At 33.6% G+C, this 25,152-nt stretch overlaps 2 protein-coding genes and 1 pseudogene across 4 annotated transcripts; 2 read left to right on the forward strand and 1 right to left on the reverse strand.

Moving 5' to 3' along the window:
- Window positions 1–2,121: 2,121 nt before the first annotated feature.
- On the forward strand, window positions 2,122–4,826 carry LOC143591638 (NADH dehydrogenase [ubiquinone] flavoprotein 2, mitochondrial-like). Of its 2 annotated transcripts, none has more exons than XM_077071789.1 (10): window positions 2,122–2,287; window positions 2,366–2,398; window positions 2,480–2,545; window positions 3,305–3,421; window positions 3,519–3,596; window positions 3,675–3,780; window positions 3,919–3,965; window positions 4,213–4,290; window positions 4,373–4,438; window positions 4,534–4,826. In XM_077071789.1, exons 1-10 carry the CDS (start codon window positions 2,222–2,224, stop codon window positions 4,639–4,641), a joined length of 765 nt encoding a protein of 254 aa, XP_076927904.1. In that variant the 5' UTR covers window positions 2,122–2,221; the 3' UTR covers window positions 4,642–4,826. The 2 variants fall into 2 exon arrangements, with proteins under 2 accessions (XP_076927904.1, XP_076927905.1); XM_077071790.1 differs by having other exon boundaries at window positions 2,207–2,274; window positions 2,362–2,398.
- A 7,611-nt stretch (window positions 4,827–12,437) lies between these two features.
- Window positions 12,438–15,951, forward strand: LOC143591639 (tryptophan synthase alpha chain-like). The gene is made up of 9 exons (XM_077071791.1): window positions 12,438–12,696; window positions 13,520–13,666; window positions 13,763–13,828; window positions 13,901–14,009; window positions 14,112–14,188; window positions 14,287–14,364; window positions 14,472–14,549; window positions 14,667–14,726; window positions 15,682–15,951. The coding sequence occupies exons 1-9, from the start codon at window positions 12,484–12,486 to the stop codon at window positions 15,814–15,816; spliced, it is 963 nt and encodes a 320-aa protein (XP_076927906.1). The 5' UTR covers window positions 12,438–12,483; the 3' UTR covers window positions 15,817–15,951.
- A 696-nt stretch (window positions 15,952–16,647) lies between these two features.
- LOC143591632 (uncharacterized) lies at window positions 16,648–24,161 on the reverse strand (annotated as a pseudogene). The gene is made up of 16 exons (XR_013145728.1): window positions 23,737–24,161; window positions 22,950–23,052; window positions 22,787–22,856; window positions 22,655–22,693; window positions 21,876–21,993; window positions 21,734–21,791; window positions 21,525–21,636; window positions 21,304–21,420; window positions 20,636–20,695; window positions 20,489–20,508; window positions 20,333–20,398; window positions 19,330–19,497; window positions 18,659–18,916; window positions 18,378–18,590; window positions 17,381–17,652; window positions 16,648–17,161 (listed from the first exon to the last, which is right to left on the reverse strand). The product of XR_013145728.1 is annotated as an uncharacterized LOC143591632 (transcript).
- Between the last annotated feature and the right edge of the window lie 991 nt (window positions 24,162–25,152).

Below are 25,152 nucleotides of genomic sequence, written 5' to 3' on the forward strand. Positions count from 1 at the left end.
CCAAAAAAAGAATTTTTTTTGAAAATTTTTCCGAATTTAACCCTTAATCCGTTGTTGTTGTTGAGAGAGATGCGCTAAGGATTTGTGATTCTTCCCGCAGCGCGCTAAGGATTGTTGTGCCAGCCTTCGCGCTCGCGCACTCAGCCTTCTCGCGCTGAACCCTTTGAGTTCTGTTTAAATCTAGCCGTTTGCTTTTGTGTTGTCTTATCTTTTGAGCTGTTGACCTAATCTGCTTTGTCTGAAAAGTTACTTTCGGCGCAGCATGCGCACCAACCCCATTGGTTGACAGATAAAGTGACTGACATTATCTTTTGAGGATCTGCTTTTGCCATGCTTAACCTGTACCTTTTTCTGTCTCCGCCCATGCTTTTTACTGTTCCCTGACAGCTTTCCCTTTTGCTTTTCCTCTTTTCCTGCTGCCATATCTTTTGAGATCTTTTACTTTTTGCTTTTGATATCTTTTGTTATCTTTTGAGATCTTGCTTTTGGAATCTTTTTGCTGTTATCTTTTCTTTTACTTTTGGAGATCTTTTCTAGGGTTTATGTCCCCTAGGGTTTGCCTATAAATATAATACTATTTTCTTAACACTTCACACACTACACTTATTATCTCTTCCTCCCTCTTGCTCTCTGCCGTTGTCCTCCTGCCGCCTCCTCTCTTGCCTCCGTCTTCCTCCTTGTTCTTCCTGCTTTTCCGGTAATATATTATATATAATAATTTACTTATTAATTATGCTAACTTATTACCTAGACCTAAAACCGATCGTTGAAACATAATCTTTAATTATAGGTTAACTTTGCTTGTTTAAGAGTTGGTTCTTGCATTATCTTACATCGCATCTTTATCAAGTGAGTTATCTCGTATCTAATCCCTTTTTATTTTTAAATGCTTTGGGATGTTCATGTGTTCATACAAAACTGAGTCTTAAACTGTTTATGAAATTTTAGTCGCGCAGTATCCCATGTGTTGAGGACGTTTACTTGGCTGTTTATTTGTATGTGTATCATTAACCGCTTTGTTCGGCCTATTCCGCAGTTCCGTTGGTACCATTAGTTGAACACGGGAGGACCTATCGTTTACGGTTTTCTTTGTTTACACTTGCACAGATGTTTTCTCGTTTTTATGCTCAATTGGGAGCATGGATTGAACTATGATCTATGAACTATCTTAGGCTTGATCACAATCTGATTACACCCTTGTTAAACTCTAGACATACGCGTGTTGTGCGCAGATTTGCTGTTATTATCTATGATTATCTATGATTATCTATGGTTATCTATTAAACTTGATTTCTCACCAACACGCAAGTGTTTGACGTTTATTTTAACACATGTTCAGGTTTACAGTAGCTGCTTTGAAGCTTGAGGACACATAGGATGTTTACTTTTGTTTTGGACCTAGATTAAAATGTAACAAGACAAGTTTATGTTATTTGAATGTTATAATTTATAATATATTGATTTATGTTTGATTTATGTTCTTTATTTTCCCCGCTGCGCTGGTGCGCGATAAAATGTGTATTAATAAATATTGACACCAATAGTGTCGCGAGTAATGAAGCAATATGTGGCGCCCCGATGTATAATCCGCCTTTGGTCGGGGTGTTACAGGGGTGGCGGCGCAGCTTGTTGCCCGCATACCTGCTATGTTGATGTAATATCTATGTTTCTAAAATTGGAAGAATATAAGTAATTTTTCTATAAAAAATAAAAATAAAAAAAACAATTAATGATTAACATTTTCTAAAATAATTTTGTATTTCTTTTATTTATATTGATATTCACTTACTTTGTTATAAATATTAGTAAACTTATAATATTTGAAATATATATATTACCCAAAAAATTAATTTTCTTTAAATTTATCATGTTCGAGTACTATTCGATTACTCCCCGAGTACTCCCTCTAAGGGGGTCGTCCGTCTAGGGACCGCCTAGTGACTTTTGCAACATTGCCCGAAACCATTTAGAAACCGATTAATTTCAAAAGGTTAACAAAATTAATGTTAAAAAAATGTTTATTTCAAGGTTAATAAGGTTAACAAAAAATATTTTTATGCTAAATGATATTTATACATCATTTAGCCCAAGCCCAATAAGTTTGATGACCCAAAATAGATCATCACGTGGAATTGTGGAAGCCACGAGTACAAACGTCGTCACGGTGCGTAGACGTTAAACATCCACCCCCAATTTGTTCGCCGTCAGTCACACCTCAAAAATGTTGGCTCGATTGGCATCCAGACGTCTGTCCGAGATCCGTCAAGCCGTCCGTCAGTTCCATCAGGTCTCTTTTTACTTTCAATTCCCTTCAATTTTGTATTCATCGCATCATTATCTGAAATCTATTAATTGGTTTTTTCAGACAACTCGATCGTTATCCACTGCCCTAAACTATGTAAGTCTTAATTAAATTGATCTGTTTTCATATGTATATGTTTCATTTTCTAATGTTTTATGGATTTGATTGTGTGTGTAGCACCTTGATTCTCCCGATAATAACCCTGATCTTCCATGGGAGTTCAGTGAAGCTAATAAACCTAAGGTCACTTGCCATCATATGCTCTTGTTATTCGGATTTTACGAGTTATTATTAACAAGGAATTAGGGATAGAAAGTGGCCTAAAGTTCTAAAAACATGTTATTTTTGTGGAACTATTTTTGAGCTTAATTGGGTAGGCCGATATTGTAGGATGATATAAGCATAAGAATCACGTTAGATTCCTTGATATTTTGTATCTGGTTTACTCATAATTTAGTTGATTTGGTATGTATTAAGTGGATTTATGTAAATGAAATTGTTGACTTTTGGAAGAATTATGCATCTGGATCATAGTCATCAAAGGCGCTAGACGCACTCAAGGCGCAAGGCACATAAAAAGTGAGAGCTTAAATAAAAAGAATTGAAATATATAATGTATTAGAAAAATAATACTATTCTTCATATAAAATAAACGGAAAGGATTGATAACATTTTATATCGTCTAATTAGTACCAAAAGATCTAAAAGAGTCAAGATTCAAATGTAATTCCAAAACTTGAATAACAATATGTTCGAAGTAAAGTACTAAAAGTTCAAATACCAAAATGTTCAAAAAATTAAAACCAAAAGTTCAAAACATAATGGTTTAAATGATCAGTGTTCTTGATCCATCGTCAATACCAATAGGTCTAGGCAACTAGAAGCACTTATATTGGGCCTCTCATGGAAAATGGGTCTAGGCGCAAGAAGATATGGACCTATATTTGCTTTTGTTAAAAGTGTTTGTTATCTTGAATTCTAGGGTCTATTTGCTGCATGCAGGTGAAAGAGATACTGTCTCATTATCCATCAAATTACAAGCAATCAGCAGTCATTCCTCTGCTGGATCTTGCACAACAGCAGCATGGAGGGTGGCTCCCTGTTTCAGCAATGAATGCAGTATGTTGCTACCGTGAAAGCTGGTTTTTCAATTTACTAGCGAGTAATAATATTTATTGGTTTTTACACTAATGTTACAATCTGATGCATGCTAAAGGTGGCTAAAGTGATAGAAGTTGCTCCTATCCGTGTGTATGAGGTTGCAACATTTTATTCAATGTTCAACAGATCAAAGGTAAGGATTCAAAATCATTTTTTGACATTTTTTTTCTATCTGAATGTGGAATTTTAAATATGGAAAACGGTTTTTTAGGTTGGAAAATACCATCTTTTGGTATGTGGAACAACTCCTTGCATGATCCGTGGGTCACGGGATATTGAAGATGCATTATTGAAGCATTTGGGAGTTAAACGAAACGGTTAGTTTTTTTCTTTTTTATTAAATTATTTGCAGCCATTTGGAAACCTATTGGCCCGTTTTTTAAAAGCCGTTTAGCATTTAAGCATGTTACATGTAGATTCTAAATATACTGTCTTTTTGTTTATGATATGCCCAGAGGTTACAAAAGATGGACTATTCTCTGTTGGAGAAATGGAATGCATGGTAAGTCAGCATTTTTCATGTTTTGCACATGCCGAAAACTCAAAGTTTCGTGCTTTATGAATAGACCGGTGAAACCGGTTGGGTGGCTTAGAAGTTTCTTGGAGTTAAATCTCAACCTAAATTATTTTTTTCGATAAATTGGATTATTAGTTATTAGCCATAATTTTTGGTGGCATGTTATTGAAATTTTTATCTGTTAACTTTTTAATAAATTGATGGCTTTTGTTGTTTGTTTTACTATATGCAGGGTTGTTGTGTCAATGCTCCTATGATTACTGTTGCAGACTATTCAAATGGGTCTGAAGGATATACATATAACTACTATGTAAGCATATTTAACCATCTTTTTATTTTCTTTATTTCTTTTTAAAACCACCAGATAAAGTTAGATTTTTTTAAACAAACAGGAAGACGTAACACCGAAGAAAGTTGTAGAGATAGTCGAGGCTCTAAAGCGTGGAGAGAAGCCACCGGTAATAATTCATAAAATTGAAAAATTAAATGTTGCGGGTCAACTCAACCCGTTTGACTCATTACCATAATTATTTACATTGTTTTGTTTTGGCAGCGTGGCACACAGAACCCACAAAGGATCAACTGTGGGCCTGAAGGTGGGAACACTACGTTGTTGGGTGAGCCTAAACCGCCCCCATGTCGTGACCTAGATGCATGCTAAGACGAGCTATATTTGCGTTAAATGTTTATCTTCTATTCTAATAATTTGTCGGTTGGAGGTGTTGATTGTTGTACCGAAATGTGTAACTGAACTTCGTCTGTTCAGATTTACTCTTTGCAAAACATGGCAAGATTTTTGGATGTTGAATTTGACAAACTGTTTATGTAATGCATGTTGTTGTGGTATATGTAGAGGTGCATAAATCGGGTTCAACTGGAAAACCCGAACCGGTTCGAAACCGGTTTTTTCACACCGGGTTGTAAAATGGCACCGGTTCCAATCAAGAACCGGTTCGGTTCCTGACCCGAACCGATGCCCAGATATGCTAACTTTTAAGAACCGGGTAGGGTATGAACCGGAACCGGTTTTTACGTAAAAACCGGTTCCACCGGTTTTTTTTGAAATTTAAATATCATAGCCGTTAGGAACCGGTTCCAACGGCTATATAGCCGTTTTTGACCGTTGGAACCGGTTTTTTAACTATAAATAGGTTATTTTTTTACTCTAAATAGCAAGGTTTGTTTGTGTACTTGTTAAACCACTTTCAAAACTATAAAACACACTCCAAACCACAATTAACCTTAAACCGACAACAAATGGCAACTAATGATGACGTTGTTATGGTGATCGAAACAACAAGATGCCCCGATGTTTGGGTTCATTATGATTTGTGTCTCATGACCGACTCACATGAGTTGGCACGTTGCAAATATTGCTCGAAGTTTCTTAAAGCAGGGTCCAACTCGACATTACGAAAACATACGAATAAGTATTGTCGAGAGAAAAGAAGTTTGGAAGCTAAAAAAACGGAAGTGGGAGAGTCGTCCGGCTCTACAACCCAAAAATAAGTATTCCCAGATTAAAACGACGGACTTTGTTTTTTATGTTTTAGTTGTTATGTTTAGTATCGTTTATGTTTTAATAATGTTTGTAATAGTTATTTTTTAAATAAATAAAATGTTCGTCGTTATTAAAAAAGTAACAAAAATTAATCATGAGTAACAAAAGTAATTATAATAAAACAAATCAAAACTAAATATTAGTTGAACAAGTTACAAATAATTTTACCAAAACAAATAATTACAACTCTTCTTCGTCTTCATTCTCGTCTTCACCCTCGTCTTCGTTATCGGAAGAAACCCCGTGTAACACCCCAACCCGGAGCAGGCTGACGTGTCACTATTACAGATATCATAGACCAAACAAAACCATTTAAATGAAATGAAAAGAATCCCATGGCAACCAAAAGAGTTAAAAACACTGAAAGAAATTCTAAGTCAAATTTATTAGATGCTTAAATAAATTAAATCAAGTCCTTATTCTTGAGCTTCATTTTACTCTCATCACTGATCTCCCCGATTTCCCGAATTACATGTTAGCAAATAAGACAGACACAAACAAGAAAATACGGCTGAGCCAAAAATTGCCCAGTAACGGAGAGAACAATAGTACATGTAAAGGCATACATAAGACAAAACACATACTGAAATAAAACTGAAACTATTGCGGATGTAAAACCACGTTTTAGACCGAACTATAATTAGATGCGAAACATAATCCGATACACGATCGGGACGTAATCTGAATATACTCAAATTTAACCAAATGCGTATACACATATCAAAACGGACCAGAAATATAGCGAAACAAAATATAATTACTAAAATACACGACGATGATGTTAAAATAAATAGGTCGTGTAATACGGAAGCACCCAGAGCCTAAACAGAGGGGTACACAGCTAGCTAGTCCATGCACCAAGGAGACGGTGTGGGTGGCGTGCACACATTGTTCCATCTCAAACAGAAGTCAGGAGTCAGGAGTCGGAGCTAAGATCGATCTATACGCCTCTAAGTGGCCAAGGTACTACATGAGTACTTTCAGAGACGCCGTGAACTTTGATTACGCACTGTCACGAAAAGTGTGTTGCTCGGGTAACAGAGTACTAAACCTGAAAGGCAATATAACTGCCTAGCATATAACATATTAACAGAAATTCATATTATTATCCATAGGAACATGCAATAATGAGTACGAGTTTATAAAATCTATTGCATGCTACAAATCTCTCTAACCAAAACTAGTAACCAAAACAAATAGTTGAACAAAACTAAATAAAAAGTCGATGATGTATAAAATATCTAAAGACCAACCGAGTCGTATCGGTAGAGACAACTAGGTGATACTAAAATATAAAATAGCGAAAGTCCGTACTACAAAGTAGCGGATTAGAATTTATACTATGAGTAAACGAAAACAGAATCCGTACTACGAAGTAATGGAATATAAATAATACTAAGAGGAAACAAAAACAGAAACCGTACTACAAATTAACGGAATATAATTAATATTATGAGTGACAGAAACCAGAAACCGTACTACAAAATAACGGAATATAATAAATACTAAGAGTAAACGAACACAGAAACCGTACCACAAAGTAACGGAATATAAATAATACTAAGAAGAAACAAAAACAGAATCCGTACTATGAAGTAACAGAATATAATTTATACTATGAGTGACAGAAACAAGAATCCGTACTACAAAGTAACGGACTATAATTAATACTAAGAGTAACAAAAACAGAAACCGTACCTTAAATTAGCAAAGCAAAAATGAACGAGCCCCCTTAATTTGATCAAGACCCTACACTTTAATTATATCTAACAACTCAGATTCGTGAAACATCAAATTAGTTTTCTTGTTCGTTGGTTAACCAATGATCCGGCGATGGAGAACCTTATATATATTTATGATCTAAGTATTGCTTTTATTATAAAAAAAAACCCTTAAATAAATCAATTAACCTTCTAGTTAATTTATCTATTAATATAAATTACATTCGAAAATAAATAGGTGTTAGCTAGTATATTCAATTGAGAACTTAGTTGTTTATACACGTCATGTTCCAAAGAACTACTAGACAAGATACTAAAGTCATGAATACATGCACGTGTAGGTACTTACAAACAAATGTTAACAGTACACAGTTTGACAAGGTAATTTCCCACTATACAAAACCATTATTACGGCAACATTAATATTTTAGTTAAACAAGGTTTGCATCGCCGGACAAAAACAAATAGATGGGATTAGCGTGGATCCGAATTCTCAATTCCGTCATAGTAGTTCAACATAAACAAATCCGAACACGACGCAGGGTGGTGGGTAACACGGAGACCCCGACGACATGTTCATGAACCAAACAGACTCGAGATAGTTGACGGAGACTCCAGCATTCTAGATGGTTGTGCAATCAACAGCAAACGAAGGCCGGTGACTTGGGGCGACAGAACCGGAGTGGAAAAAAAAAACGATTGATGGTGGCAGAGTTGTTTATCGTTTTCATGAGAGCAATATGTGTTGAGAGTATATATATGTCTAAAAAGAAGGTGATTAACAAGAGGTTCATCCTGATGAATATGATGAGTTTGTTGTAGCTTTGCATAGATGTACTTGGAGGTGATAAGACTAGCTCAAAAATTATATCTTGAAATTTTAGGATTAGGTGTGCTTATTATCTATCTATTTATTTAAATTGTTTATTTATATGAGTTTGCAACGATATACTACAATAATAATATTCAAATTCTACTTAATGGTATCTTTACTCAAATCATAAGTGATAATATATATATATGTATATATATATATATCGTTAACAAGTTAACCCACGTATATATATTATCTTATCTCTAATACCATTTGATTACATATCAAATTTGAGTTCCCAACGAAATTCTAAATTCAATACAATTTCTATTAAACCATAATAATTTAAATAATCATCTTATTTTATTATCATAAAATTTAGCTATTATAATTATTATCTGAAAAATTTGGATATTACACCCCGTCCTCCGCCTCCTCATCATGAATATGACGCTCTATTGGTATTTCGTCTTCAAAGTTCGTCTTGTGTTGTACACGATCCACCGCATCCAAATGGTCCTTTAGGCAAATGCAAACCTCTAGAGACTCGGGAGTTAGTTTTGTTCTTCGTATAGATAACACCCTCCCACTAAGAGAAAAAACCGATTCGGAAGCAACCGTTGAGGCTTGTACGGCAAGCAAATCACGAGCCATGGCGGATAGAATGGGAAATTCGTTTTGTTTACCTTTCCACCAAGCCAACAAATCAATATTGCGAATTTCGTCGACTGTTGCGCCCTCAACATAGTTTGCTCCACTATATCGACCAAGTTCGCTACTTGGTGTGTTTCCTCTTTGCCTCTTAGATGCCGATTCACGAATCCCATTCATCAAGTTTATAAGTGGGTCATTGCACGGCCTACTAGTTGTTATTTTTTTCACAAAAGACGATCTCGTGCTTGGACCATACATTTGAAAATAATGGTCATAAAGGTCTTGAAGGTTTTTGTTGAACTTGTCCTTCGCTTCCGTCGACAACTTCGGGTCAATCTCGTGCATACCTAAGTTGTCGAATATTTCCTCAATCGTTGTTTCAACCTCATTAACATTCCAATAGGGGTTTAATGCGGCGGCACAAGTAAAGACCGGCGGTATGTTTTCAAAATATTTTATGAACTTTTCTTTCATCACCGCAACAATATTTTCGAAGAGTTTGTTCTTCTCCGCAAAGCTTTTAAAAACACAAGACATATAGTACAATTCTTGCAAAACCCAACAACTACTAGGGTAATAGACTCCCGATAATTTTGTTGTTGACTTTTTGAACACGTCAAGATACTCCAACAAATAACCGACTTGGACCCAAACACTTTCCGGAAACATACCGGCCTCGCGTTCTTCAACAAGATTGTTATGAAAAGCTTGTAAAGTTTGGCGTTGGGCAAAAGCACACTTTAACATATGACAAGTTGAGTTCCAACGGGTTGGAACGTCCCAATTCGGCCCCAAATACTTTCTTTCAACCGACTTGCAATAGTTCTTATATTCAAGATGTCTTCTTTTACCAATTTTGAAGACATCTTGTAACATAAGTCTAAAGTATTTTAAATCATCACAAATGTTTTCATTGTCAAGACCTATTTGAACAACCAAGTTGATGATATGTGCAACACATCGGACATGAAAAAAATCCCCGAAACAAGGTGGTGAATATTTAATGATAAATTTTTCAGCCGCCTTAGTATTGTTTGAAGCGTTGTCAAACGAAATCGAAAATATTTTATTTCTCAAGTTGTAAGTCGTTATAACTACATCAAGTAATTCAAACAATTTTTCGGCGGTATGTGGGAACGGAAAGTTTTCAAAAGCGATGGTGCGTTTCATCAATTGCCATGTCAACGGATCAACCCAATGAGCGGTGACACATATGTATGATTCGGGCAACCCGTGTGGTGCCGACCAAACATCGGTAGTTAAACTAACCATGGCTTCTAAAGAATGAAAAGACTCGATTAACTCTTTTTTAGCACACTCCCACAACCTGATACAATGACGTCTTAAGGTAGTACGACTTACATGTGTGTATCTCGGTTGTAGAGTTTCGCGAATCAACGACGTCAACTCTGGGTCATCAAAGTGGTTAAACGGCAAACCTCGTTGAATAACGAACTTTGCCATTCTATCTTGAACTTGAGTCGTGTTGTAACGAAATAGTGTACCATCTTTACCCAAGTCAATTTGATCGGTCGCGCCAATCCCTTTCAACGCCTTGCAATATGGCTTCCGATGTGCTTTCTCAAAGTCGAGTTGGAATCATGCTTTAATATTGAACCACATAGTTTGCAACGAGCCTTTTGATAACCTTCGTCATCCACAATCAAATCCCAATTCTTCTATATGTCTTGGTTGCGGTTATGGTTGACTACCGTAACAACCCTTGGGTCCTCCGTATCAGGAACGGGGACAACAAAAACACTCTTCTTAGCATTCTTGTTAGTTTTTTTGATGGGTGCCATAATAATATTTAGTTGGATGGTCGGGTAACGGAACGGGTTTGCTAAAGGAGTAGTATTTTAGTTTGTTTTTGAGTTTGGTGGTGAAATTAGTGGTGGAAAACAAGTTATATATAGGTTTGGGCATCAAAAACCGGTTCCAACGGCTATATTACCGTTGGAACCGGTTCCAACGGATCTATTGTCTCTCGAAAATCGGTTCCAACGGCTATATTACCGTTGGAACCGGTTCCAACGGCTAATTGGTGGCTAAAAAACCGGTTCCAACGGCTATATTACCGTTGGAATTCCAACGGCTACTTTGACTTTTGTTTGACTCTTCAAAAAAAACCCGCCGGAACCGGTTTTTCCGGGTACGAGCCGAACCGGTTACAATTAAGAACCGGGTTGGAACTGATACTAACATACAAATATGAGAACCGGGTACGATTTTCGGGTACAAAAATACCCAAACCGGGTATTGTACCAACCGGGTTGGAACTGGAACTGGTTCCGGTTCGGTTCCACCAGTTAGGTTCCGGAACCGGTTTTTTTGTGCACGTCTAGGTATATGTATGGAATGATGGTCCTGATGTGTTCGTTAAGATTTAGTTTTCAGCAAATTGCAAAATATAGAATGACAGTAAGATATACCGACAATTTACAAATACGTTTAATTTTGATATTCTTATTGTCACGAGTCTAAATCTGTATATATAATCATGCGAGTTATTTTGCCCTTGGTTAAACTGTTTGTATAATTGTATGGATTATCATCAGAGGATAAGTTATAGTCTGATTTCTTTTTAGAAAAATATTTATTTTGTAAGATTTGTGGTATCCTCCAAAATAATGGTTGTGCAACTACAACATATTATTTTCCATATATATTTTCGGTCAAACTATTTAGATCCAAAGTTTAGTTTTATTTTTCTTAATCTTAACTTTTTTTCCGTTTTTATTTATTCAAAGTTCAGATTTGTTTTTACACTTTTCTAAGATATATTATTTAAGTCATTAATTTTGGCCGTTTCACATTTATATATTTTTGATATTAATGAACATATTAGTTAAAATATTAAGATTTAAATAAACTGATTTCCTAATTCTTTAGACAACCTACATTTGTGACCCAACTTAACCCAACATTTCATTATAAAAATAATTTTCTTTAAACGACACAACTCAACCTAACTCATTTTCACAAGTATTCATAAACCTATCCCGACTTTTTTTTTAAATAAATATGGTTTATGATTAGTTTTACAATAGACGGTGTGTTTAGATTATTTTTAAAAACATAAATACTAGTTATTAAACAATAATCAAATTAGCGGTGAAATTAATTGTGAGGAATAGAAAAAAATAAATAAAGATGAATCACTAGTGGTGTGACGTGTTGCATGATGGAAGGTTGCAACCTCGGTCGCTTGGTTGATCGAATTATAAGAGACTGTATCTTAAATTTTGGAAGGTTTAGTTAACCGGTGTGTGTCGTTCTGGTAATTTTTTGGTCTTTTTTTATTGAGGAAAATTTTCAAAATGGACCATTTGAAGAGAGAGAGAGAAAAAAAAATCTAAAACTTTACCAAAATATCACAAGAGATATGGATTAAGCGACACTTTGGTAATCATTCTGACAAGATTTCTCGACCAATTAAAATCTGACACGTAGATAAAAACTGACCGATCAAAATTTTGAAAATGTTAAGGAATCCGTCCAAATTTAATTTTAATCCCACCCAAGAAAGATATTTTGTAACGTTCATCCATATGAATAAGAAAGAAGATAAGTTTGAATATTATTATTATTATTATTATCAAGTGAACACATAGATATAGTCCCTAATTTCATGACAAAATACTTTTGGTTAATGTAACTTTAATAACAAAATCCCATCCAAAGTAGAAAGTAATTAACTTTATATAAACCCCTCCTTCTGGCCGCAAATAGCATCAATCAGAATCAACAAAGATGTACTTGTCCATTGCTGCTACCAAATCATCAGTTTCAGTTGTCCACCTGCAACAACACACCACCAAACCACACTCTCTCTTTCGTCTTCATTCTTCTCCAAACTCCATTCTGAAATCAAAATCATTCAAGTCTCCGATGACAACTGTCGCCGTCGCTTCATCCACTCTCGGACTCTCCGACACCTTCACCAAACTCAAAAACGACGGCAAAGTAAGTTTTTTTAGGTTAATTTTTCTTAGGCTTTATTATAATTGATTATTCGTTGATTGTTCGTTAATCGGATTGATTATTATTATTATTGGTTGTTGAGTTAGTATTAATGTTTCTGTGGTTCTCGATTGCAATGTGGTTGCTTGTTGAATTAGGGTTTTCAATTTTGAATTTAGGGGTTTTTAATTTTCTATTTGGATGTGTCATTTCAAATTGATTATTATTATTATTGTAACTCAAAGAATATAGAAGCAAATAGTATGTGCTCAGATAATTGTGGTTACGTTGTTTTACATTTGCATTTATCATTGACTTATGTGCTTTGACTTTTGACTTTAAATAATAATAAGAAAACTTAATACACAAATCCAAACATGGATCACTGACTTGGTTAGGGTATATTGGTTTTTTATAACGAGGGTCAAATGTAATTGCAAAAGTATATGTTTAGTAAACTTATTGATTTTTCATAAAAGGGTCAAACTTAATCGCAAAGGTATGTTTTCAGTCATTTTTGCATAAAGTTATTGATCTTTTATAAAAGGTCAAATGTATCTTTCATAAAAGGGTCAAATGTAATTGCAAAATTAAGTATTTTTCTATATAAAATGATCTTGGAGACTTATGCATCAAGAATACACTTCAGGTGACTTTTCACTTGCGGGACCTAGTTGACACGTTCTCTTTCTTGATGTTTTTAAGTTTATTGTTATGCCAGTTTGACATGTTAGAGATAAACATAACCTGATTCACCCGTTAATATCTCAACGGTTCAAAATTTCCACCCGTAAACTGTTCTTACCAACTCTTGTATGTTCCAAAGGTAGCATTCATTCCATATATCACAGCCGGTGACCCCGATTTATCAACAACAGCAGAAGCACTGAAAATACTCGACGCTTGTGGATCAGATATTATTGAATTAGGTGTTCCATATTCTGACCCATTAGCTGATGGGCCCGTTATTCAGGTTAAATGCATCATTTTGTTAAATAATCTTTAATTATTACACAATTTCCAAACCTACATTTTGTATTCATATTTATTTTTATATTTCTTCATGCAGGCTGCAGCCACACGGGCATTAGCAAGAGGCACAAATCTTGCTTCAATTCTTAATATGTTAAAACAGGTACCCTTTATCAAACATGATTGTTTGTAACTTTTTTATAATTGTTGTGTTAATAATTTTAACTCTGTTTAGGTGATACCACAACTATCGTGTCCGATTGCTTTGTTTACTTATTACAACCCAATTCTTAAACGTGGAGTGGAGAAGTTTATGGTTACTGTGAAAGAAGTTGGAGTGCATGGTAACTTATAATAAGCTAGATCACACTTGATTATAACTCTATATACAGATAATAGTCGACGATGTCTTTGTGGTTTGATCGGTCAACTGTGTGTGTTGTTAGGGCTTGTGGTGCCAGATGTTCCTCTGGAAGAAACCGAGCTGTTAAGACAAGAAGCTTCCAAACATAACATCGAGTTGGTAGGTTACATAATATTACTTATTACTTTTTGATTTTTATACACTGTATTTAAATATAATAATGTGTATTAGGTTACTAAATTTCATTATTTGTTAAGGTGTTATTAACAACGCCTACTACTCCAAGAGAACGAATGAAAGCAATTGTTGAAGCTACCGAGGGATTTTTGTACCTTGTAAGTTTCATTAATTTTTTTAACCAGTTGTATTATTTAAATTTAACTGCTATAAACATCTTTTAATGGTGACAAATTGTGATAAAACTACAAAAAATGTAATATAGGTGAGTTCTATTGGAGTGACGGGGGCTCGTACTTCAGTAAGCGGGAAAGTTCAATCTCTTCTGCAGGAAATTAAAGCGGTTTGTTCTGTTGAGACTATTAACTTTTTTTTTATATCTAAGTAATAAGATGTAAATTAATATTTTGGCTGGATGAATTTTCTGTTTAATATTATATATTTATTTGATCCTTGACAGGAATCGAGTAAGCCTGTGGCTGTTGGATTTGGCATTTCTACACCTGAGCATGTGAAACAGGTGAGTCAACCCAAAGTAACGGGTCTTGTTTTGCTTGACCTATTTAACTAGTTTAATTATACTGATTAACCCGTTTCTTAAAGCTCACCATCCCGTTCAACGTACTTCAAATTTAATGACTTGTTTACACCCTGTCAATAAACGGGTTAAACATGTCGTGTAGTGTTTATAAGATTTTAAGTGTGTCCGGGTTAGGGTTGGTTTAGCGGTGTTAACGGGTCATGTTTGCGAGTTGGCGGGCCCAACCTGACACGAAATCGAAAATTTGACCCGAATCTGAACACGATCCAAATCCAAAAATCATGTCAGCGACGTAAACCCGACAAGACCTGTGTGTTTCCGGCTGACACGATGCGACCCGTTTGACCTGAAAGTTTTTTATTTCACTCGTGTTTGGGTCGTGTTTGGACCTGCGTGTTTTTGCTTTCCCAAACTTTAAATTTACATTTTTACAACAAAAAATGCTAATATATATATATATAAAAAATTGCATTTTAATTATATAAGTTTATGTCATATTTCTTAGTTTTAATTTGTCATGGTACCCAATCAATTTAATTTATTACAAAAAAACACATTTAAATAAATTAATGGGCTATACGGGTCAACCTGTGAACCTGCTGGGTTGACATGAACGTGACCCGTTTAACTAAAATGGGTCGACTTAAAACTGACCTGAACCCGTTCATATGAAACCTAAACCTGTGAATCTCGTTTTAGTTTTGTGTTGTGTTAGAAAAAATAAGGGCCATGTTCAGGCTTAACAGTTCAACCCACAAGCCCGGCCCAAGTGACACCCCTAAAAGGCTAAAAGTAGGTGGCTTGGATAATGGGTCAAAACGGGTTAACATGTACTATTAAATTTATTAATCTAATAACATATAAAAAGGATGTGGTGCCACGTCAGCAACGAGATGGTATATTTTTGGGTTTAATTGTTGGTTATCGCATGCAGGTGGCTGGATGGGGAGCTGATGGGGTGATTGTTGGAAGCGCTATGGTCAAAATATTAGGTGATGCAGGATCTCCTGAAGAAGGCCTTAAAAAGCTAGAAGAATTCACAAAATCTTTAAAATCCGCATTGATTTGATAGCAACACAACTCCAAATGAATCTTGTGTTATATTTTTAATCAGATTTTGTTTGGTCTTTAAATAATTTATGGAATTTTGTTGGACATTTCTGTTATGCAAGTTGAAAATGATGGAAATTGGGTAGTTTATATAAATCTCACAATCACCAACTACTCTGCAAGTTTGGCTGTTCTCTTGTTTGGGTTTCGGTTCTATTGGTTTGAATATTCAGGTAGAAACTGAAAACAAACTAAACGATAATGCAGTTAGGTTTTTGGTTTAAATCGATAACCTGAAGTTTCACAAGATGGGAATCAAAATGAGTTTTGTAGAACCAAAAATTTGATTACTTAATTTGAATTTGGTTTAAAACGAGAATGAAAACTGAATAATCAGATATAAAACTATCATATTCTACTCTTGAAAAAATCATTATTTTTTATAAGGCTTTTAAAAGGTTTTCATAACAAAAAGAAAGTTTCAAAACTCCTAATATATAAAAAAGTTGATTACGTGTTTTAAAAAAGGTATTTTCAAGATTTATTAATATAAATGTTTCTTTTCATTCTTTCATCTCAATTATCCTTTTAGCTAGGTAATAAATTAATTTGCAACCAGCCCTTAAACGCTACATTTAGATGTACACTATCATATCTTGTTCAACATGTAGTCGATTAAAAAAAATCCCATGAGAACGTGGTTAAGCCGGAGAAAACCGATAGCTAAGGATCATGACACGAGTTCTTACATATTCACATGTTGGGAAAGTTTAAAAGATAACTTAGTACAAGCAACACGCACGGATACACTAAGCAAGAATTGTAGTTATTTGAATTTTAAAAATGAAAAGAATATCATAGATGCTCACAATAAAAATTGCATAACATGATAGAATTTACAAGTGTACTAAAGATAATAGGATTTTAGTCTGCTACACAGTCAAAGAAAAAAAAACACCAGTAAGTCGGATGCATTTTGGTAGCGTTATGTCACATAAATTGAGCAGGCACAGGCACAACTTAAACAAGATATTGGTGCCTCTGCAATCATACAAATGATTTCAAATTTCTAAAAGTTACATGTATCCTTTCAACTCAAAACTGCTACATGTTCTATAAGTTCATATTAAACGTATATCCGATTCACATTCATATATCAACCACCAACCCACATCACAAAATTCACAGCTTTCTTCCCACATTTTCAGAGTCAATATGCTACCATGCTCTACTATTCTGATCTATCCCGAACTTTTGAACTGTTGTGCAACGGTAACAAAGAATGGGGCCCACGTTTCCTTCTTACAAAACATCGCCAGTAAATTAGCAATATTGATGCAATAAATCCGATTTGTATCGCCCATCTGTACCAACAAAAACTCGAATATTATAAAAGATCTATGTTTGACTAAAAAACAGTATGTTTGACTGCAAAAGTCAAAACATAGTAGAGGGTATTTATTATATACAATTAACAAATAATACACAAATTGCTTAAAAATGCAGGAATTAACAATTTTAGTTTAAAAAAATTAAAATAAAAAACTAGCAATTTTAACCAAAAAAATAAATTCTTGTTTTACCTGTCTAAATCAAGAATCGGGCTGTAAACGAGTGTTTCCCAAGTTGATACAATGCCATGCCAAACGGGGTTGTAATAAAGAGATTCTGGTGACCAAAACAACCGCGTGTATGTCTCCAAAAATATAAAAAGTATCCACGCCCCCATTTCAAGCAAAATGAATTTAATAACAAAACGGCCCACGATCACCATCACAAGAGAAAAGACCACCAACCAGTTGAATAATCTGTGATTATATTCTTTTATAAACAAAGACTTCGACTTTCCCATCATCTGCGCATTAACATATCACACATTCAATAAAAGAAGAAAAATGGTTAGCGCGACAAAAGGTAAATAAAACTTTGGTCATTATTTGTTTAAACTAGAGATGACAGATTTTAAAATGTTTACTTATGAATGGGTCGATTTGGGTTTATTTTTATCTCGAATTGATCACATGAAAATTTTAGCTAATAAAAACAGGTAAATCGGAATTATAATTTCATAATCACGTTAACAAACTAACAATTTATAAAAAAAATGTCAAAAATGAGATTATGGGTCAACCGGACCAACGGCGACCCATTTTGAGCTCTATAAAAAAGTGACCCATTTCAACCCAACCGGTTTCACCCTTGAGGAACAGGTTGATAAATGGATCACATAAAAGCATTTAACTGATGACAAGAGGAGATGATCAATAGGGTTGAAAGTCAGCCAAAGTAGATTTTTAAAGCATACAATCTCCTAAATCATTTTCTTTTAAAGAACTAGATTATTATTATTATTGTTATTATTATTATTATTGTGAAAATTAAGTTTCTGTAATTACGATTAACAAACTAACAACAAATCATAAAAAAAGTCAAAAAAGAGGTGGGTCAACTAGAGCGGACCCATTTCAACCGAACTCATTTTGCACTTCACACGTCTCTACATTGATATATGTGTCTTTATAAATGACGATAGTATATTAATAACAATAACATTAACAGAAAAAGAAAGAATATGCCAACCTTAACCATCCGTTGCTCATATATTGTCTTAGAAGGCCCAACACACACTTTTTCAAAACTTTGGTTGCATTGAAGAAAGCCCGCGTTGAATTTAGCCATTGATGGTAGTTTGAGAACTTGTAACTGGTCCATTTTGTCCTCACACAATGTATATAGTGACTCACACAATTTTGAAGACTGATATTGATTTGCCATCACAAAATTCTTAAACATCTGCCAAACAAATAACAATAATAAGAATTCTATTAAAGATCGTGCAAACAAAATGCTAAAGTTCTTACCTTTTCAATATCTTGATGGAGTGCTTCAACCGATTTCTTGGCGTGATGACGACCAAAATGTTGTTCATCAAAAGATTTCAAAGATTCGGTTCTAGAAGATTCATGGATGGACTGTAAAGATTCCTCGGAAACTGGTAAAACCATTTTTGTCATACGATCCTCGTATAACTTTAAACATCTTTCCAATATTTTCTTGTTAAATACCTCAACAAGCGACCCTGTAGATGGAATCTCACCCTTGTTTAAAGCTTCCAAAATCTAAAAAAAAACAAAACATGTAGGGTTTTAAAAAAATTAAAGGAGTAATTACACAAATTGTCCATGTAACAAGTTTGGGGTCTAGGGCTAACTTCCGTTAAGTTTATGTAAAATGACTCTTTTACCCTTGAATAACCAGAGGTTAGGGGTTATTACTTTATTTATTATTTTTTAGGTAAACTACATAAATGGACCCTTTAATTTACAATTTAGATAAAAGAAACTTGCCAAACTTTATTACAAGGGTGCAATCATCATTTTACATTAAGTTAAAAGGAACCTCAAACTTGCAAAATTCTAAACGTTAGACCCTAAAGATGTAACTTTGACAAAACCACAGAGACCATCTGCATAATTAACTTAAAAAGACCCATTTTCACGTTAAGTGTTACAAAAAAACGCTACAAACACACCTTTTCAAGAAACGCTACAAATTCATTCCCGTTAAGTGTTTTGCCTTGTACAATTTTTGGACGAATAACGGATTTAACCACTTCTTTTAATTGTTCTCTCTTTTTAACATAAGTTTGATCAAGCTCCTCGTCTTTCAAATCACAAAGTTTTGTCCTTTGGAGATGCGGCTGCTCAGAATAAAGAATAAAAACATTAAAAAATGATGAATTTGTCTAATGAAAATTACCCAAAAATGTGTTTTTTATGCATGAAACCTCCTAAGTCATGATATTTACAAACATTAGTTCATTATTAACATAACTTAAATTTCATAATCATATTTGATTAATGTGATCAAAAAGCTTGCAACTCGCTTGAAATCGGCTCGATTTCTAAACAAGCCAAGCCGAACCTGCTCGGTCTGTAAACAAACCGAGCCCAAGCCAAGGTCAGCTTGTAGCTTGCTCGTTAGCTCGTTTAAATCAAAGCCTAAATACACATGCATGCATATACACACACACACTTACTTTGCATTTTAAAGCCGTATGCCATTTTTCTAATGAAAAATCTCGTTGGTTCGTTTAAAAGCAAAGCCCATATTTTTATATATAAATTATAAATTCTGCATTATGTGTATGTTACAAAAATTGATTTAAGTTTATATACATGATATGTGTGAGTGTGTGTAAATCATAAAGAAAACATTTAATTCTCTTCTTTTGAGTAAACAAGTTGGCTCGAGCTTTTGGCAAGCCGAGCTCGAGCTCAACAGTTCAGCTTGTTAAGATAAACAAGCCAAGGCTTGCTTTGTAGACGATCAAAGCAAGCCCACTCTGGCTTAGTTCGGCTCATCTTGTCTACAGCCCTATATTCGACACACTAAATATTTATTGTATATAAGATAAAAGTTGATCAAGTATTCAGGTTCAAACCAGCTGACCACACCAAAATGTGACCCGTTTGACTCATTACCGAACTGACCCTGTATTGACTCATTCAGATTAATGTTTATAAAAACCGTACCTGTGGTAAGCTGAAAGCCGTGCTATTATCACCCATAATAGCTAGTGAGTCTCGAATCTGGTTGACCTAATTTAACACCAAAAACAAATTCAAATATTGAATTATATAATTCAAAGTTAAAACACATGTGTACAAAAACTTGAATAAAGTTGATACCTGGTCAATATTTTTGTCACCTGAAAAACAAAGCGCATTAATAATTAGAAATATAAATAACACTAATAAAAAGTCCTCTGTTTTAAATAATTGACTGATAACAACAATATTACATCTATTTTTAGTATGAAAAAGAAGAAAACTAACCATTAGAATTAGGTACATGTCGTAGAGCTTCATCTACCATTTCTTTTACAGATTTTCCTTCTGTAACAAATAAAAGTAATGTTAACTAATAGAGTAATAGGTTATAGTGCAAAAGATATGGTATATCAATTTATAATAAAAATATGATCTTTCATATAGGATTTCAAAAAGATGAAACTACAACAAAAGGGTGCCCGTGAACACCTTTTGGTTCTCTTTTAAATTTCATTAATAACTAATATACTATATATTATTGAAAAACTTTTATTAAAGTAATGATACATTTTTGATAATAAAAATAAGTTTTAGGAGAGTAGACACATGTATGCTTTGAACAACTTTCGAACCATTTGACCTGCTTCCTTTTTCAGCTTTCACAATGGGTTCAGTTCTCATTTTGGTATTGCCATTTGAGATTGAAAATTTTGGGCCAAAAATACAAAAAATAATGAACTTGGGCCTCATACTTTCGGCCTAAGTTTTTTTCTTAATTAAAGATTAACCAAATTATTACACATTTGACCTTTTTTCTTTTTCGTTTAATCTTTTAGCTTAACCTGTTTGACTAATTAAACGTAAAACTTAACCCAAATCAACACATTTAAATATATCGGATCAATATTTCCACCTCTAACTTACATAAAAAGAAAGAGATAAAATTAACTTACGTAAAAAGTCACGCTGTATAAGCCACAATAATTTAGCTGGTTCAAACGCCACATCTTGCCCCTAAAATATTATTCAGCCTATTACCCTTTTATTTAATAAAAAATAAAGAATCTACACTTGAAGAAGACATCCAAGTTGGTCAAACTTTTACCTCGACTCTGTTCATTCACAAGAAATTACAAAAAAAATAATAATTAGTTTTCGAAACGCATATTTAAACTAGAAATAATCATCAAATGAAAATATAATTTAAAAAAAGACACTAACCTTCCATAAAACTCTTCAGCAAGCTCAACCGCAAATGACAATCTTGATATATCAGCTTCACGTATCTAAAAACATAAATAAAAAATATAAACCTAAAATGATGTTTTCAAGTTTGAAAAAACTAATAAATGAATAAATAAATAGAAGGGAAAACAAATTAACAGTTTCAGGTAAATTGTAAATAAGGACCGAACTCAAAACTGTAGCAAGAGCAAATATCCTGAAAAAACATAAAAAACAATTCATTGTTATAAAGCATTAAGAAAAGTATAAAAAAGATCAAAAATAAAACTTTTTAAGACACCTGTCATCATAGACGTTTGATTTCCCTATGCTTTCAAATCCCTCAGTATCAAGATAAAATACAGACGTTTTCACTCCGTTAATATCCATTTCAACCGGAGTTCCCCACACCCATATTCCTATAAACAATAAAACAAACTGTAAGCAACATGAAAGCACTCTTAACTAGAAAACTTACAAAAGATAAATTTTTAATTCAATAGCGCGAATGTAACTAGGGGTGTGAACAAGCCAATCAGGCTCGTGAGCTACTCGAGATCAGCTTGTTAAAAGCTCCAATCAAGCTGAGCTTAAATGAGCCTGAGCCATAGCTTCACTTATCGAGCTCAAGCTGGCTCGCAAGCCAAAACGGGACTGTTATTTATAGCATTTCAATTTAATGTACTAAATAGATATTTATATGATAATATTTATTATATTATTATATATAAACCTATGAAAAAAATAATAGCATATACTATGTTATATATAAATTACAATAAAAATATATATATAAATATAATTAAAAATGTACATAAGTTAGTTCAATAAAAGTCAATGAATAATAAAGTACCTAAAATGGCCCTTAATTAGATAAAATGAGAACACTTATGAATAAAATTCAATTTCAGATACATCTTGTAACCTTGCTAATAGCCAATTAGATAAAGTTAAAAATGAACCGTTTTAAAGAATAATAAACCTTGTATTTTTGGGACAGGTCAAAATAGAAAATGTTAAATCCATTTTATTATATACTATAATAAAAGAATCCTAATAATTTAAATTTACAATGAATACCTTTCGTTTTAGTGTCACGCATATGGCCAACACCAAAACCTGCAATATGTCAAACCTTAAAGCATGTAACTTCATCAAAAAAATAAAACAAATATCAATTTGCGTGCGGCAATATGGTAATAATGCTCATACCTTCATAACAAGAAAGTGAAAGAAGCTGATTAAGTGTAAAAGACTTTCCAGATCGATATGGACCAATCACCTATCGAAAAATTCAAGACACCCTTTCAAAAAAGTGTACCAATAGTTATAAAACAAAGTTAATAAAAATATGAAACTAGATTATAAAGCTTACAGCAACGGCTGCAATAGGGTTGGTTATTCTTTTAATAGCTTCGAGTCCTTCACTAGAAAGACGAAGCTTTGTATGACCAGGATCGGGTTCAATTATCGGAAATCTGTAACAAAATAAGATTATAATAATTACATTTGAAGTCAAGGATGATATGTAAAATGTTAAATAACCTAACAAGATGGTTAAACAATTAGTTTAAACATCTCAATAAAGGATTAACATCATATATCGATGACTTTAATATTACTAATCATTCAGTTCTACAGAATAAGGCATTTCATACATTTAAGTCAAAAGTTATCAAAACCAGTACTTTGACTACTCTTAAACTTACACATTTGTTCATTCATCTATGTGCACTTATTGCGTTCGTTCGTTTCCGTTCATGAACCATTTGTTTATATTATTAACAAAGGAACACAAACAAGAACATTATGTCCCTTTACTTGTTCATGTTCGATCGCTTGTTCAGTAATGTTAAACGAACGAGCATGAACATGCTCCGTTTGTGTCCGTTCAGTTCATGTACAGGCCTAAATAAAAATCTACGAATAAAAATCAAGTACCTAGAACACTCCTTAGGACCTTACTTAGACAAAAATGAAAACACATATGTATCACAATAAATTTCAAACACATCATGTAATCTAGTTATCAAAAACTGTAGTTTAACTCTATAAGTCAAACCTAGAACTTTCACATAAATATGATGCTAGCTAACATAAACAAAAAAAAATACTGCTAACAATTTAATCAAAATAATATTCAATAAAGTGAGATTACTTACGCTTGATTGAAATTATTATCAATTGCAAAGACCCCAGAAGGAGTTAAGCAGAAGATGACAAAAACAAAACCGATCCACCGCTTCATTGATCTGAACCGGATAACCATATATATTATCTTATCTTGCAAATGCCATACAACTGAATCAAGAAACAGAGGGGTTTAATAAGATCTGAAGACCTAATATTTTTTGGGAAAATTGGGAAAAGGGTTTGGTGATTGAGGTGAATTAAGATCTGGGTTTTGATGGGTTTGTGAAAAAGATGGTTCTTGTGAGACTAATACGACAGACAGACAGACAAAGGAGTGTTGTTTGATGACTGACTAATGCTTTGTTTGTTTGAAGAAGAAATTGTAGGAATGAATGTTTGATTTGGAGACTGATTTTAGATAGATTTCGTGTACGAGTATTTGAATCGCAAAGATGTGGATCGGAAGGAAAATGGGATAGTGAAGGAAAGAAACATAATTAATTAATTAAGGTTTTTATTTTATGTTTTGACTTTTGTCACATTTAGGTACGTATGTTAATAGCTTGTTAATTGTGGCCGAGCCATAAAAGTTTTCTTATGAGTTCGCTATCATTTACAGAATTAATTTATCATTATCCAGCGTCAAAGTTTTCAGGTCGGATCAGGTCACATAACATACATTTGCTGATGGGACGATATATAACCTTTTAACTCAAAAATTATTCTACCATAACTAAAACTCTAGAAACACAAAAACAAGACATAGCTCAAATATTTCATTGCCATTATTCATCCAAAAATGACACAAGTGGGATTCGAACTTTAAAAAATTAAAGTGATTAAAGAAAAAAATTTAGAAATTTTAACAAATCTAATAATGAAAAGTAAAAGGAATCACTCAATTATTTGCGAGAAAGAATAGAAAAACCTATAACAAAAATCACATAATCTAATAAATATTCTAATTATATATAGTAACGGTTAAATAAAAATAAAATAAAAACTACAATATCAATATATGAAGAATAAAATCCTAGAAACTTAACATGCTAATATACTATTATCTCTCAAAGTAAGATAAAACAAAATTTGAAAACATTATTTTCAATATGGTATCAGTGCTTTGTTTCTTTTTCAGCAAATATACGTAGCTACCGATTCCTCCATCGACGTTCCTTCCGTTCACCGGAAAAATTCTGATATGCTTTCTTCGCCTTTTCGTTGCCTAATGAATGGGTTCGGTCGCTAAAAATGAATGGGTTCGTTCGTTAATAACTACTATACGCTCTAAATAAAACCGAAAATAGAATGGGTTCGGGCGAACCCGGTGCCGTATGAGTGGCTCCGCCACTGCTTGTTAATATTATCATTTATCTATGAGTGAGAGTTTAATCGTATTTATGTTTATGATTTGACTTTGTCACATTTAGGTACATGAGTTTAAT

This window comes from Bidens hawaiensis, unplaced genomic scaffold, assembly GCF_021521415.1.
Source record: "Bidens hawaiensis isolate Kalapana, Puna unplaced genomic scaffold, B.hawaiensis_p1.1 tig00039960_1, whole genome shotgun sequence".
Classification (NCBI taxonomy): domain Eukaryota; kingdom Viridiplantae; phylum Streptophyta; class Magnoliopsida; order Asterales; family Asteraceae; genus Bidens; species Bidens hawaiensis.